Source organism: Eptesicus fuscus, chromosome 19, assembly GCF_027574615.1.
Source record: "Eptesicus fuscus isolate TK198812 chromosome 19, DD_ASM_mEF_20220401, whole genome shotgun sequence".
In the NCBI taxonomy this organism is placed as follows: Eukaryota; Metazoa; Chordata; class Mammalia; order Chiroptera; family Vespertilionidae; genus Eptesicus; species Eptesicus fuscus.
Window position 1 is genome coordinate 48,757,985 of NC_072491.1, and position 16,720 is coordinate 48,774,704.

The 16,720-nt window shown below is 45.7% G+C and overlaps 1 protein-coding gene across 1 annotated transcript in view; it reads right to left on the reverse strand.

Moving 5' to 3' along the window:
* Positions 1-16,480, reverse strand: part of RALYL (RALY RNA binding protein like) — a 264,866-nt gene extending 248,386 nt beyond the window's left edge. Inside the window, exon 1 of the mRNA XM_054708761.1 lies at positions 16,225-16,480. Within this exon, the coding sequence (XP_054564736.1) occupies positions 16,225-16,480 (256 nt within the window). The remainder of the gene's footprint in view (positions 1-16,224) is intronic.
* Between the last annotated feature and the right edge of the window lie 240 nt (positions 16,481-16,720).

Genomic DNA, 16,720 nt, shown 5'->3' on the forward strand with positions numbered 1-16,720 from the left:
TGCATATTTTAAATGCTACTTCCATATAAAGATGTGATGGAAACATTTATTTTATTCTATTTTATTTATTTTTTGTTAATCCTCACCAATGGATATTTTTCCCATTAATTTTTTTAGAGAGAGTAGAAAAGAGAGGGAGGGAGACAGAGAGACAGAGAAAGAGAGAGAGAGAGAGACAGAGAGAGAGAGAGAGAGAGAGAGAGAGAGAGAGAGAGAGAGAGAGAGAGGTGAGAGTGTGAGAGAGACACATCACCTTGTGATGGAAATGTTTTAAACGGGAGGCTGGTTCACATCCTGCTCCGTGAAGCTGCAGCGAGATGCCAGTGGTGTGGATATGAAGAGGGAAGTGGGTCTGATTAGGTCCCGAATCAGAATGCCTGGCTAGGGCAGGAGCCAAGATCGCAAGACCAAGTAGCGAGGAGAGGAGCCTCGATGCCAAGACAGGAGTGTCTGCTTAGCTTTAGTGGTACTGCTCTCTGGGGGTCCGGCAGTTCGCTTCGTCTTGTAAGAAGGGGATGCGTCTACAGAGGAGGCCACGCCGGGAGACAGAGGCACCCAGTTAATCCCCCACAACGCCTCTCTTCACACAGCGACTGCTGTGTCCCCATTGTCCAAACAGACACACCTCCCTGTAGCTTGCTGATAGGTAAACCTTTTTAAGTTCTAAATTTACTTAGAAGTATAACCCCCTTGTGTCTGTTTTCCTAGAATGTTGCTGAAACCCGTTGGGCTTTGGAGTGATTTTCAGACTCATTTTTCTCACAATATTTCCCCATTTTCTATGTTCAATAACCAAGTTGTAAAACTTCCTCTCTTGAAAGTCTCTGCCAGTTACTCCTCCTGTAGTCATCACTCTGCTTTGAACTTATCAAAAGGTTCTGAAATTGGTAGCAGAGTGATGACTACAGGAGGAGTAACTGGCAGAGACTCTCAAGAGAGGAAGTTTTACAACTTGGTTATTGAACATAGAAAATGGGGAAATATTGTGAGAAAATGTGAGGACTTGCACAACCAGGGCAATGTTTCATTCCCCTGTGGTTGGCGTTCACAGCAGAGCTGAAAATAAGTGAATGACTAAGTGGCTTCTTTACATTCACACATGGCTATCTTGGTCCAGCCACGGGAGGCATGCCATGAGTTTACGTCCGTCTTCACTCAGCAGTGCGCAGCAGCCTAGGAGCTGGGAACACAACCACGAACACTCCAGACCTGGCTCTCCATCCTCACACGTCCCACTATCTTTCCTTTTAAAATTTGTTCTTATATTTCTTGGGGAGACATTGGATAATAAGATTACATACGTTTCAAGTGCACCATTCCATGGTACATCATCTGTACATCGCCTTGAATGCCCACCACCCAAAGTCAAATCTGTCACCATATGTTTGACCCAATTTACCCTTGATTACCTCCCCTGACCCCCTTCCCTCTGGTGAGGACCATCCCTACGGTAATCTATGTCTGTGAATTTCTGTTTGTTTGTTTTTCTTCTTTGTTCATTTGTTGCTTTCAGTTTTATATCCCACCCGTGATTGAGAGCATATGGTTCTTAACTTTTTCTGTCTGACTTATTTTGCTTAGCTTACTTTTCTCCATGTCCATCCATGCTGCCACAGATGGCAGCATTTCATCTTTTTCTTATGGCTGAGTAGTATTCCATAGTATATATGTACCACATCTTTATCCAATTACCTATTGTAGGGCACTTCGGTAGTTTCCATGTCTTGGCTACTGTGAATAATGCTTCAGTGAACTTAGGGGTGCATATATCTTTGCAAATAAATGCTTCTCTCTATAATTATCCTTCCTTGTTCTCCAATCCTTTCACTTACTATCTTTAAGTACTTCTCTGTAACATCCACTTACGGATTTTCTTTCCTTATAGCTCTTTATTGCTCAAGCTATTCCTCTTAACTAGAATGCACTTATCTATCAGCTCTACCAAGTCATTAGCTACTTAACATTTGAACTCAAAAGTCACCTTTTAGAGAGGAAAACACTTCCTGAATTTACCAACTTCTTCTTTAATTTATACCATGTTCATCAGGCACATACATATTAAGTAATCTATTCATCCCAAGACCATACCCTGGTCTGGACCTAAATGATACTGAGGTAGAAACTGTCATAGTATTTCCATCTTCCAACCAGAAACCACTGTGCTTATCAATAAATCATTTTTAAAATAACCATATTAATTGAAATAATGAAAAGTTATATTTTTAAAAAATGCTGATTTCATGTAACATCTGTATTCTTCTCAAGACTTTACCTGGTAGAAACCTAAATTTCAAAAGGAAAACAAAAAAAGTAGGAAAACAAAAAGTAGGAAATTACAATAAATAAAGTAAATTTAATTTTAATAAAATTCCTATGTTAATAAAGACTAGGCATTTGCCCTGGCATGTATTTCTTAGTGGTTAGAGGGTTGACTGCATACTGAAGGGTCGAGGGTTTGATTCCTGGGCAAGGGTATGCACCTGAGTTTCAGGTTTGATCCTTGACCCAGATATGGGTGAGTGTAGGAGGCAACCAACTATGCCTTTGTCACATTGATTTCTCTCCCTCTCTCTCTTTCTTTCTCTCCCTCTCTCTCTCCCTTCCTCTCTCTCTCTCTCCCCTCCCTACTTCCCTCCCTCCTTTCCATTCTCTCTAAAAAATCAGTGGAAAAAATATCCTCTGGTGAGGATTAACAAACAAACAAACAAACCACCAGTCATTCTGGGGAAAACTGCCATATTTTTATTTCTAGGAAACTAGCTCAAAGGACCCCATGTAAAGTAGGAAAGGATGTATCACAAGGCTATGTGCTGAAGCACTACTTGTAATAGGAAAAGACTGGGGAAACTCTAATGCCCATGCAAGAGGTCTGAGTGAATAAACTACAGTACATGGAACATCTACATGATAGAGTACTATGCAGCTGTAAAAAATAACATGACTATCTTAGACATTTGGAATTGTTACCAGAATAGACTATTAAGTACAAATAAAATATGGATACAAGTAATTTTAGTATGTCATCATTTATCTACAATTGAGGGTATATAGTTAGACAGATATGATTGTAGATGAAAGATAAATAGCTAGAAAACCAAGATGGCGACATAGGTAAACATCTAAACTGCCGCCTTGTACAACAATATCAAAACTACAACTAAAAGACAAAACGGACATCATCCAGAACCACAGGAAGGCTGGCTGAGATCATGATATTGTGGTTATGTTTTCTTTAAAAATTCGTGGTTTTTATATTTAGAATGAAATATTTGCAGCTTAAATTATATGTCAGGGACTTGCTTCAAAACAATTCAGGGAGTAGAAAGGAAATGACTGAGGTATAGAAAAAAGCAATATGCTTGTTGGTTGCTAATTGCTAAGATGGGACATGTATGTATCTAGTTCATTATATTATTCCCTTTACTTTTGTATATGCTTGAAAATCTCCAAAATACAAAGTTAAGAAATGAAGCAAAATACAGGCAAAATTAAAATTCATGACAATTATAACACAAAAGGTATATTTTCTCTATTGCATATTTGTTTTTGTTTAATTATTCTGTAATCTTATCTTTATTATTTTTTTCTACTCTGTTTGGTTTTGTTCACTAATTTTTCCATAACTTCATGGATGAAGACTTAAATAATTTATTTTCAGCTTTTCATGTTTTCTAAAAAAGCACTTAATTTTTGATATTGAACACAGCTTTCACTTCATCCCACAAGTTCTAACACCTTATACGTTCAGAATACATTAGTTGATAAGTATTTTCTAATTCATATTGATATTTCTTCTTTGATCTATTGGTTATTTCAAAGTTTGTTACTGAATTTATACTTTTCAATTTATTTTTGCTTAATTGCACTGTAAGTAAAGAATAATTGAATTAAAACATACCGAAACCTCTGTTATGGCTCTGTATATGGTCAATTTCATATTGTCCATGCCGTTGGTAAGCAGCCCATGCATTTGGCTGTTATTTGTAGCTGATTTCTTATGTGTTCAACAAGCAATAACTGCTAATTGAATTTATCTGCTGTTATCATTGATTTTTATATTCATTTCCATCAGTTATTAAGAGAAGTGATTTTGATTATGGATTCATATTATCTTTTTAGTTATTTTAATTTTGCTTTATATATTTGAAGGAATAATATTTGGTAAAGACACATTTGAAATTATTGCATCTTTCTAATGAATTTATCCTTTTATTAGTATGATGTATCTCTCTCCATTAATTATTTTTGTCTTAAGGTAAAACAGTGTCTAATCTTAATATAGTCAAACTCTCTTCCTTTCTATTAATGTTTTCATAGTGTATCATTTTTCATCCACTTTAATTTCAGTGATTCTGTGTCTGAATATTTAAAGCATGGTTGTGAGCAACATAAGATCTTTTAAAAATACAGTCTGATAGCCTTCGTCTTTTACTTGTAATAATCTATTTACATGTAATTATGATATACTTGAATTTATATCTACAAGTTTGCTATTTTTTCTATAGATTGCATGTTATTTTTTCTTGCTTTTGTGAGATCATTTTTCTTTTATTGTTTAGTATTTTCTATTCTACTAGCTTGTGAGTTATACAGATGTTTACTGTTCTTGTGCTGTTACTTTAGAGATTGCAACAGATATCCATGATTTATTAGTTTAATGTATATTACCCTTCTACTATTTTCTTGAAATCCTAGGTGCATAGCACACTTGTGGGATAAAGCAAAAGCTGTGCTTAGAATCCTACCTAATAATAGACAAATATGCAAATTGACCATACCTTCAACACACCCACAAGCCATGCCCACAAGCCACACCCACCATCCAATCAGAGCGAGCATGCAAATTAACCCAAACCAAGATGGCTACAGCCACAGAGAGCAAGGTTTCCTAGGTAACAGGAAGCCAAGCTTTCTGCCAGCCGTTGCAGGCCTAAGCCTCCACTCAAGATACAAAGTTTCAATTATAGAAGGTAAACAAATTCAAACAAATGGCAGCAGAATGGAGCTTGAGAGAGCAGGCCAGGGTTGCCGCTGGCAACAGGGGAAGCAAAGCTTTCCGCACACGCTGGCCGGGCCCACCCGCTTAAGGCTACAAAGTTTCAATTATAACCCCAAAACAAATGGCTGCCGGGAGCCCCAGGCTTGGCTCTGCTCCAGGCTACAAAGTTTCAATTGTAGAAGGAAAATAAATTCCAGATACCAGGAAGGGGTTGCCAAGGGGCTTGGCCGGCCTGGGTTGCCAGGGGGCGTGGCCGGCCTGCAAACCACCACAGGCCCCTCACTCAGGCCGCCCCACGCCCCAAGGGAACCCCCACCTGATCCGGGACACCCTTCAGGGCAAACCAGCTGGCCCCCACCCCTGTACCAGGCCTCTATCCTATCTAATAAAAGAGTAATATACAGATTGATCATCACTGCAACACACAATATAGCTGCCCCCATGTGGTCAAAGATCCTGCCCCAATGTGGACACAAGATGGCCACCACAAGATGGCCAGCAGGAGAGGGCAGTTGGGAGGCACCCAGCCTGCAAGGGAGGGCAGTTGAGAAGGACCAGGCCTGCAAGGGAGGGCAGTTGGAGGTGATCAACCCTGCAGGAGAGGGCAGTTAGGGGTGACCAGGCCGGCAGAGGAGGGAAGTTGGGGGCAAACAGGCTGGCAGCAGAGTGGTTAGGGGGTGATCAGGCTGCAGGCAGAAGTGGTTAGGGGCAATCAGGAAGGCAAGCAGGCAAGCAGTTGGGAGCCAGCAGTCCTGGATTGTGAGAGGGATGTCCGACTGCCCGTTTAGGCTGGGATCGGGCCTAAACGGACAGTCAGACATCCCTTGAGGGGTCCCATATTGGAGAGGGTACAGGCTGGGCTGAGGGACAACCCCCCCTCCGTGCACGAATTTCGTGCACCGGGCCTCTAGTCAAAGAATAAAATGCCTTTATAGAAAACATGAAAAACTGAAAATTAATTATCTAAGTCTTCATCCATGAAGTTATAGAAAGAGTAGCAAACAAAACCAAACAGAGTAGAAAAAAATAATAAAGATGAAATTACTGATTAATGAAACAAAAAGAAATATGTGATAGAGAAAATACACAAAGCCCTAGTTCAGTTATTTGAATAAATTATTAAACTGACTGAAGAAGAAGGAGTTAACTAAAAAATTACCAACATTATGATTAGCAAATAGATATCACTTAAAGGTCCTGATAATAATAAAATATGAGAATACTATGAACAGCTTTAAGTCCATACACTTGAAATTATATATTAAATTAGCATACTCCTTGGAAAACTTCTCTTTCTAATGCTAGCACAAGAATAATTTTTTAAAAATATGAATAGTCTTATGATTATTAAAACAACTGAATCTCTATTAAAGATATTTCCACTGGCTCAAATGACATCATTGATGAATTCTATCAATTCTATGAAAGAAATGATATCAATCATATATTAACTTCCAGAGAACAGGAAAAGAAGGAATACTTAGTTTGTTTTATGAGGCCAGCATATCCTCAACAGCAAAACTGGTAAGGATATAAAGACATAAGGACAGAATAAAAATGCCAGGCCAATCTCTAGATCTCTATTGTGAACATAGAGGTAAAAAAAAAGATATACTTTATGACTATGTTGTGTTGATTCCAGGAGTGTGAAATTGATGTAACATTCAAAGATCAATTATAGTTCTTTACATGAACAGAAAAACGGAAAAAAATCAAATATTCATTTCTATATATACAGGAGAAGTATTGAATAAAATTCAGTAAAATTAAATTACAAAAATAAAATCCTGTGGCAAATGATAATAGCAAAATATTGACAGATTTCTCATGTAACAAGAAAAACATATCTGCAACCACTACAGCTCTTCAGTATTACTTCAGAGGTACTAGCCAAGTGACAAGGCAAGAAATGCATACATATTGAAAAATGAGAAATAAAACTGTCATTATTTCCAAGAGATGTGGTTGTACACATCAAATATAAAAAAAAAACAAACAAAAAAAAAAAACAAAAAAAAAAACCCACACACAAACAAACCAAAAAAACCACCCACCAACCAAAAACAAAAAACACACATAGTGGGGTGAAGGCCTAGGGAGGGGAAGGCCTGGGAAGGGGGCAGGAGTGGGATGGAGGGGGTCAATGGGAGAAAAAGGGGACATCTGTAATACTTTCAACAGTAAAGATAAATTAAAAAAAACATCCATAACTGGTTTGGCTTGGTGGATAGAGCATTGGCCTGCAGACTGAAGGGTCCCAGGTTCGATTCCGGTCAAGGGCATGTACCTTGGTTGTGGGCACATCCCCAGTAGGAGGTGTGCAAGAGGCAGTTGGTCAATGTTTCCCTCTCAATGATGTTTCTAACTCTCTTCCCTCTCCCTTCCTCTCTGTAAAAAATCAATAAAATATATTAAAAAACAAAAAACAAACAAAGAAACAAAAACAGAGTAAACTGTGAGAATTAATAAGTGAATTTAGAAAAATCTGTGAATATATTAATAAATATACCAGTGATGATCAATTAGAAAATGAATGTAAAAAACGGTGCATTTATTGTTTTATCAGTACTATTTATAGTATATCTATCGCATATCTGAAATTATGTAGATAAATTTATATTAAATAAAATTATATATAATAACATATAACATATGTGCTATAATATATATAGGTACATATAAACATATACATTTATATATATAGTAGGTGTTCAAAATGAGTCTTCTCAGAATGTGCCACACCCTAGAATGTAGATTATTTTGAGCTGAAGACAATTGAGGCCTAAAGATTCAAGAAGAGCTTTTTACCTCCCCTTAACTGCCTAAAAGAATTTAGAGAAAGGGCCTAGTCCTGGAAGATCACCGTCAGCAGCGATAACTGCCAGGATATGGGGTAGAAGGAGTGGGGTGACTGGTGGGGCTTGGAGAACAGGGCCTTCTTGAGTCTCATTGTCCGCACGGTGTGGCGAACCCGTTTCCCCACCTCTGTGGGAGCTGCCTTCCGCCCCTCTGATGGCCCAGCCCTTCCTCTTCTCCTTGTTCCGAATGGCAAGTAAGCCGCCACTGCCTGCCTACCTGTGCGCGCTCATCTTCTTATAGAGTCAAGTATGTACACAATTAACACCTTTTCTGTTAATCAGTCTTAAGTTAGTTTGGTGATTAGCCCCTCCAAGGAACCTGAAAGGGTAGAGAAAAGTATTTCCTCCCCAACAATATAATAAGTATATGTAATATGCCACCTGTTCTATGTCCAAACTGACATTTCCAGCCAGTGAGGAACGCATCGTTTCCTCCCAAAATAGAGCTGGTTGATATTCAGATGGAAATAAGTGCATTTATTCAATAACATGCGCCATATAAAAATCTCAATTCCAGATGTATTAAAATCTAAAGTAAATGGTAAGACAGACAAAAATACCCCTAGAAGAAAACATAAAAGGATGTCTTCAGGACCAAAGAGTAAGTGGAAATTTCTTCACCAGGACAGAACAAGCACAAGCCGTGATGGATATGAGGGTCCGGGGGACCTGCAGCCGCAGTCTCCTCACGTCCGAAGACACCAAAGCCCAGGAAGGGTGAATTCTTGTGCCGGCCCAATCCTCCGGGAGCCGACCACCAGGGGCAGGACTCCAGGTTTCTGCCTTCTTGTTCAGAAGGTGTAGAGAACATCACACAGCAGCGTTAACGGGATGTGGAGTCCAACTCCCTTTGATCTTTATAGCACTTCATAAGGCCCGGGCAGCATTGTAGGAACTTTACATACATGGATGCATTTAATTTTCACAACTTTATGACTATCTCCATTTTGCAGATAAGAAAACAGCATGGAGACCTTTATGCAGCAAATAGTACAAAGCTAGGATTCTAGCATAGGAAGCCTGAGTCCAGAGCCTGCACTCTTAGCCACCAACTTTCACAAACTTTCGACAAAAATGTCAACTGTCTTTTCCACTTTGTAGTATATGTTATATCATATGTGCATATTTTTAAAAATATATTTTATTTATTTTTAGAAAGAGGTTAGTGAGAGGCAGAGAGAAACTTCAATGTGAAAGCAGAACAGCGATCAGCTGCCTCCTGTACGCCCCTCACCCCCCACCCACCCAGAGGATCAAGCCTGCAACCCAGCCATGTGCCCTGAGCCAGAATCAAACCCATAACCTTTTGGTTTACAGGACAACACTCAACCAACTGAGCCACACAGGCCAGGGCTCACATGTGCATATTATATCATGCTTTATCTTGCATTTGCAAATCCCATTTGCATGTTATTTTGTGTGTACATGTTCTACTCCATAATTAGGATGTTTTCCAAGGGAAGTCATCTCTTTTATTATATTGTACTAGAGGCCCGATGCATGAAATTTGTGCAAGAGTAGGCCTTCCTTCCCCCGGCTGCTGGCACCGGCTTCCCCTGGCACCCGGGACCCGGGCTTCCCTCGCAGCCCTGGCTTCATCTGGAAGATCGTCTGGTCTAATTAGCATATTATGCTTTTATTATTATAGATTATTTTACCTTGATTTTGGTGGGGCTTTGTTTTTCTATGTGCCTTCAGTGCTTAGCACATTTTGGCAAGCATCTAACACATTTCCACACACAGGGTTAAAATAATAAATGTTCCTATTAGTACAGTTTCCTGAAATTGGTTCCCAAGTGACTTTTGGACATTTTGTCACAGGATTAAAGGTAACTTGAGGCGCTGTGTTTTATACAGCATCACGTCAGCCTGTTCTAGGGCTGAGTTAGAGCAAGTTAGAGCTAATAAGGCCTTCTAAAGGTTGCTGGGGAGCTTCCAGTGACGTGAAGAAATGGCTCAAGGACGTATCTGCCTCCTCTGCTTCTGCTAATTTAGGTTCAGCCACCGAGTCCAATAACCAATTTCAGAGGCGCCAAGAAAGCCCCAGGCTCTCATCACACATGGGGACATGCATCTCCTTGGCTGACAGGCGTCAATCCCCCGACTCACTAGATCATGGAAGTTTGCTAGTTAGCATCTGTTTACAGCCTAGTGAGGGGCTCTGTTTAATCACAGAAAACCGGAGATGTGTACTGAGTTCTGAAGGCCTCCTTTCGGAGAGCAGCGGGGAAAGGGTGCGGATGGGAGGCAATGGGGCTCCTCCAGCCGCCCCCAGAGAGGACATGTGTGCTTTGGAGAGTAGAATTGAGGATAATTTACAGTAATTTAAAAAAATATTAGAAGGAAGTTCCAAGACTGTTATCTTCATGAAAACATGATCGCCTTAACGTTATAGGATTCCTTCTCTGTACAATGGGCTTAATGAAACCAGTTATCTAGCTTTCATGAGGTGTGTTGGAAAGATAAGTTTTAAAACGTAATAGAGTGTGTACTGAATGTCTTTGAGAAGTTTCATAGCTGAAAATAATCTATAAATAAAAGTGTTATTACTAAAAATCAACTACATAAAACGGGAACAGATTTCTGTCAACCACAGAACAGGGGACCTCAGAGTACCTTCTCCTGAATACCATGTCCTAAGTAGTTCCTTCCCGGCACCCAGTGGGTAAAGTCAGAAATGCTGCTACACATCCTACAATTCACAGAACAGTCCCCAAAGTAATGGCCCCAAAGACCCCGATGCCCTACAGCCCACCGGGAACTGCAAGCCAGAGGCACCTTTCACTCCCAGGTCATTATATTCCCACAATAAAAATGAATCAATATAAAACGTTCAGCAAATGGCTTGTAACCAACCCACTCAAGGTTTCTATTCTCCCTGCTCACAGGGTTCCCGGAGGAAGGGGTCGCCCAGCCTTCCCCCCTCCCCCCCCCTTCACTCTCTTCACCTGCTGCTGCAGGGTCGGCTGCCCAGGTCCCCCGGCCACTGGCTGCTAGATGTCAGGACCCCCTCAGCCTGCCCCTGGATGAACCCCTAGCCTCTGTGCACCCCTCTCCTCAGCACCAGCGGCTTCCATGTGAGGGAGGAGTCATTTCTGTTCTAAGGGCCAGGGAAAAGACGGCTCTTCTGATCCTGAGGGTCCTCCTCTGACCAATGCGCAGACGGTGTGTCTGTGAGAAAGCAGGTCAGCTCTGAGGCCTGCTTCCGGACAAACTCAGCAGACAACGAGGACCAAGTTCACGTTCACCGGGGCCTTCTGGTCTGAGCCGGTGTCAGGCACCACTGTAACAGCATCCCTTCCGACTCAGGCACATCCCGGCCTGGATGGTGAGGGGCGCAGCCACCCCACTGACACGCTGATACGAAAGGAATTGCTGGCAGAATGGACGTGGAAGGGATTCCATTCGGGTCAGCGGGTGTGAGCGGCACCGGGGCCACCGCCGTGGGAGCAGCCCCAGCACCGCATCGCTCACCCGCCCCCGAGCTCACAGGAGATGGCAGCGCCCCAGGAGCCGTGACAGTGAGACGCCGGCCACAGCAGCCATGGCTAATAAACCAGGGAAGGACGGCATGTTCGGGCAGGAGAGGGAGCCTCCCGTGATAAAACCTTCCTTTAAACCCCTGTATCACCGACCCCGCCTTTGAATGAAACACGCCCGTGTTAGCGCTGGAAGCGTGCTGGGGCCTGGGGGACGCTGTGAACCTTGGATCCGGCCTAGCGACGGCATCTCCGGGTGCTGGTGCGAGACTGACCGCCCGTGGGCCCAGGAGTCCACACGCCACTCCTAGGCCATCCCAAAGGGCCCCCCCCCCTTTCCAGGGAACGGGTCCCCCCCTGCCCGGCGGCCTCCCTCCGGCTTCACCTGGTCGCCCTGGGCGGGTGGGGCAGGCCCTTGGGGAAGCCCCTCGTTCCGTGCCTCCAGCCCCGCACCCCTGCGCCCCTGGCTCCCGGCCGTGCTGTGGGGGCCCCTGCGCCCCTGCCTCCCGGCCGTGCTGTGGGGGCCCCTGTGGGCTGCGGGCTGAGGAGATGGGCAGGAACCCGAAGTCACTGCCCTCCGGCTGCTCGCTGGGAGGAGGAGCGGTGCCAGGACCGCACAGGAGACACGTGTGGAAAGAAGATGCGTGCGGAGGGGGAGGTAGCGCATCCCAACGAGGCTCCAGGGGTCACAGCAGGTCTCACTGCGGAACACTGGCTCTGAGGTCTGCGGGCTGATTATCCCGGCAGGAGAGCGCGTGCAGGGGAGGGGAGGGGAGGGGGAGGGTAGGGGGCGGGGAGCGGGGGGAGGGGGCGGGGAGGGGAGGATAGGGGGCAGGGAGCGGGGAGCGGGGGGAGGGGGCGGGGAGGGGAGGATAGGGGGCGGGGGGCGGGGAGCGGGAGGAGGGGGCGGGGAGGGGAGGATAGGGGGCAGGGAGCGGGAAGCGGGGGGAGGGGGCGGGGAGGGGAGGATAGGGGGCGGGGGGGCGGGGAGCGGGGGGAGGGGGCGGGGAGGGGAGGATAGGGGGCGGGGAGCGGGGGGAGGGGGCGGGGAGGGGAGGATAGGGGGCGGGGGGCGGGGAGCTGGGGGAGGGGAGAGGGCGGGGAGCAGGGGGAGGGGGCGGGGAGCTGGCAGAGAAGGGCGGTCTACAGGGACGGACAAGCAAAGGTCCGGGAGGACATGGAGGTTCACTGAGAAGGCCGAGCGCGGCTGAGCCGGGAGCAGCCGATGAGAAGAAACAAACCCTGTGCGAAGAGCGGCCCCAAGAACTCGGAGGAGCCCCGGGAAGGGTGCGGGAGGGGGCATGCGTGGACTGTGTGCGGAAAGACGGCTCTGGGTGCACAAGGTGGCTGAGGCTCAGAACGCACTTGAAAGCCGTCCTCCTGGGCGCTGGATGGACGGGGCGGGCGCCAGTCTCCTCCTTTGCCCTTCGGCAGGCACATGCCCTCCCACCCCCTCCTGCCGGGGCGCTGCCATCACTCCGTCCTGGGCGGACTAGGATGACCCCAGACTCACTTTAAAACCGCTCTCTGCTCAGCAGGCTCCTTCCTCCAAGCCCAAGTCGTGACATTAATGCCACGCTCCATCCCGCGCGCCCCTTTCCTCAGCCAGCCTTAGTTTGGAAATGACGGGACCTGTGGGCCGCTTCGAGGTTTCCGGACCAGGGCAGGCCGCCCACTCCGCAGGGGAACGGGCTAGGCTGGATTAGAGTTACTTAGTAAGCGGCCAGGCCCCGGGCACCTGGACCCCTGCCCCTGACTGCAGGAAGCCAGTGCCCTGGGAGAGTGCCCTGCAGGGCTGAGCGCCGGTGCTGCTGAGGGACAGAGGCCTGGGGCTCGCCCGCCTCCTCACCCCTGCTCTGATGTGCCCCCAGCCCTCCTGTTCACATGCCTGCCAGTGAGCAGCCGCCTGGCCTTCTTCGTCCTGTAAAATCTCCACAAATGTATTCTTTCTTTGTTTAAAATCGAAAGCTGCTTTGATCATCTCTGCCCTCGTTCATGATCTGCTGTGTGCTTGTAGATTGCTTTTTCTTCTGTTAACCTGGTCTGATGTCAGTTTTATCACTGGTCCAGCCACAGGGACAGGGCGGGCAGGGGGGGCGTTCCCCTTCCCCACAGAGCAGGGTGTGTTTTTATAGATAAGCTACTTGTTAGTGTTGGGTTCCTCTGCTATTAAAAACTGATTTCTTAAGTTTATAAACTGCCATTTGCAAGCAGTCGTAACAGTGACTAAAAGTGGAGCTATTCAGTGACTGTTTATGGCAGTTGTGTCAGCAACCCGTGTAACCAGCAAAGAGAACATTTTGGGACAAAAGGACATTTTATGGGTGAACTTTCACATGAACACTGTCAGTGTTAAACATTAAAAAAGTTTGTGGATATCTTTCACATAATGTGTTTGAGAAGAGAAAGTTCCAATGACTGACTTAGATGCAAAACATCACAAATACTTCCAGCATTAACAAAATGTAGAATCCAAATTCAATGGTATATTAAGAGGCTACATCAGTATCTTACCTCTTTAAATTTAAATTTAATTAAATAACTAAGATGCATTTTTGTAAGGAGCTTTCCATTATAGAAAATATGCTTTAAAATATTTTTCCCATTCCAGAAGAATTTCACGGTTACATTCTGACTTTAATTCTGACCCAATAACGTGGATCCAATGCAGCCCACTGTCCCTCTCCACAGGAAGCTGAGGGTCCCCCGTGCACAGCCAGGGCAGGAAGCCAGTGGCATGTGGATAATCGGGCACCCTTTCTCCCTGTGGTGCAGAGGTGTGCTGCCAACGCGTACAAGCAGCTACTTAACTTAAGGTGGGTGACACCCACAGGCATGCCCAGGGGTGCTGGAGGCTGGTCAGGAAGGCCTCCTGGCACCCGGTGTGAGCACAGCCCGCAGGAAAGCCAGGAGGAATCACCGGCAAGTCCTGGCTCCTGAGCAGAGGAAACGGCAAGTCCAAAGCCAGTGAGGAGGGTGTCTGGGAATGGTGGAGGCGCAGCGAGTTCAGCAGCGCAGCCCATGGTCCGAGAGGGCAGGGAGGACACTCGATGGAGAGGAGGGGAGAGATGTGGCGGGTGGGCACTGTAGGTGTGGAGGGAAGAGAAATCTATTCTGGGTGAGATGGGAAGGTAGTGGAGGGTTAGGAGCACATTCTCAAGGGGCTCATGACAAGGGTGGGACGGGGCAGGCCCGGCAGAGGCGTACTGCTGACCACCTGAGGCACGGTGGCCGGTGCGAGGTGCCTGTGGGCGGAGCTTTCAAAGGGGACTGGTTTGGGATGTGTTCAGGGCAAGAAAGGTGATGATGAATTACATGTGGAGTGCCGGGGGGAAAAGGAAAGTCAGGGTTGATGCCTAGGTTTTTGTTTGAAAAACTGGATAAATGAGGGTTCCATTTATTGGGATGGAGAGCAAGGGTGTGACCCAGGTTGGGGTTCAGGAAGTCAAGGGTTTGTGTGGGCATTTGAAGCTGAGATAGCTGTAGCTCTCTGGGAGAAGATGTGTAATCAGTTCCATATACTAGTATCATCTGGTCAGCAGTTAGGGACTCACTGATGTATTCAATGCATTTTTTTCCCTCATGTAAAAATAGATTAATTTTTACTTTTAACCTATATATTAATTACAAAATATCTTCTAAATATTTTCACTTTACTTCAGATTGTATTCTTCTCCTTTCTTTCAGAAAGCTACATACCCCTTGGACATTAGGCATAATTCTGACCACTGCACACGGTTCAACAGGCACCAATCCTGACTCGATAAGAAAGAGTGGGTTCTAGTCCTTTTCAGTCCTGAGAATTTACCTCCTTTTGCTATTTTTCTGTCCCTTCTTCCCAAAAAGTAAACACAGAAAATGAGAAAAATACGTGAGCCCCTAACAACAAGAAGTATAAGCATTGGATGAAGCGGGCTCTGAAATAAGTCTGACACGTCCAGTGGCGGGAAGTGGCCTCGCAGGGTCACCTGCTCATAACCTCCTGGCAGGTCACTGAGCCCAGAGCTTCTGGCTGAAAGGTCTGCGACAAGTCCCGTCCCCGCTCCTGTGCGCCCAGCTCACCTGCCGGGCAGCGCCAGGGGCCCCCTCCTTTCAGAACCTCGGGCGTCACCTCCCTCAAGGAAACAGTCTCCTTAGCTCCCCGGACCTGGCTTTCTCCACCTTCATGGCATCTTCCTCACGCGCCCCCTTCATTCCAAATGTATAAAACCCCGCACAGCTTCACTCCCCAGAGCATTCCAGTCGCTTCCCAGCACCATCCTCAGTTTGCGCAGGTCAACTCCTAGAATCACTCTCTACAGGTGGGATCTCCTTGCATCAGCCGGCACATGTTTTATTGTTTTTGCAAAACAGTGTCTCCTGGAAGACAGACAACGCTTCAAATCAGATCCCTTAAACCCGTGGTCAGCAAACTGCGGCTCGCGAGCCACATGCGGCTCTTTGGCCCCTTGAGTGTGGCTCTTCCACAAAAGACCACGGCCTGGGCGAGTCTGTTTTGAAGAAGTGGCGTTAGAAGAAGTTTAAGTTTAAAAAATTTGGCTCTCAAAGAAATTTCAATTGTTGTACTGTTGATATTTGGCTCTGATGACTAATGAGTTTGCCGACCACTGACTTAAACTCACAGCCTCGTTCCCATTTGCCGCCTCTGTTAGGATTGGTGGCGGTAACACGTCTCACAAAGCAACTCGATCCCAAGTTTAAAGGTGTGTAAAGAAAACAAGAAACACACATCTAAAACAGTATGAGGACAAAGGAGCCACTGTAAGTGTTAAATAGAGAAGCACTGCCAGGGGTTAAACAGGAGCGAGGCGGTACCCCGAGCTGGCTCTCACACACGCAGCCCACACCCTGCGGAGAGGAGACAGCGGAGCATGCAGCCGGCACCTACCGAGGGGCTGGCCCGCGATGATCCTGGCGTTCTCCCCGGCCACCGCCGCTCTCGCGTGCCGCTCGCTCATGTACTGCACAAACGCATAGCCTTTGTGAACCGAGCATCCGACGATCTTCCCGTACTTGGAAAAGATGGCTTCGATGTCCACTTTCTTGACAATGGCTGTGTTCAGGTTGCCGATGAACACCCGGGAGTTGATGGACTTGGGGTCGTTCTTATTGGTGACGTTGCTGGTCTGTGTTTTGCCAGTCATGGTTGGGGCACGGTGTTTTAATCCTGAAACAAAAGTGAAAACAAAAAACAATTAAAAGGTAAATAGTCAGATGGAGTGGACATCACTGGCTTTGAGCAGTTTTCCAATAATGAACCAGGTAATCTCAAATCCCTAAGTATGACTTCTTTTTGAGAAGAATATTTAGTAGGGTACACTGAATCGCATTGCAGAAAGGCGGGAGAAAAATACTTATTATCACTTAGCACAGAGTTAGAAATG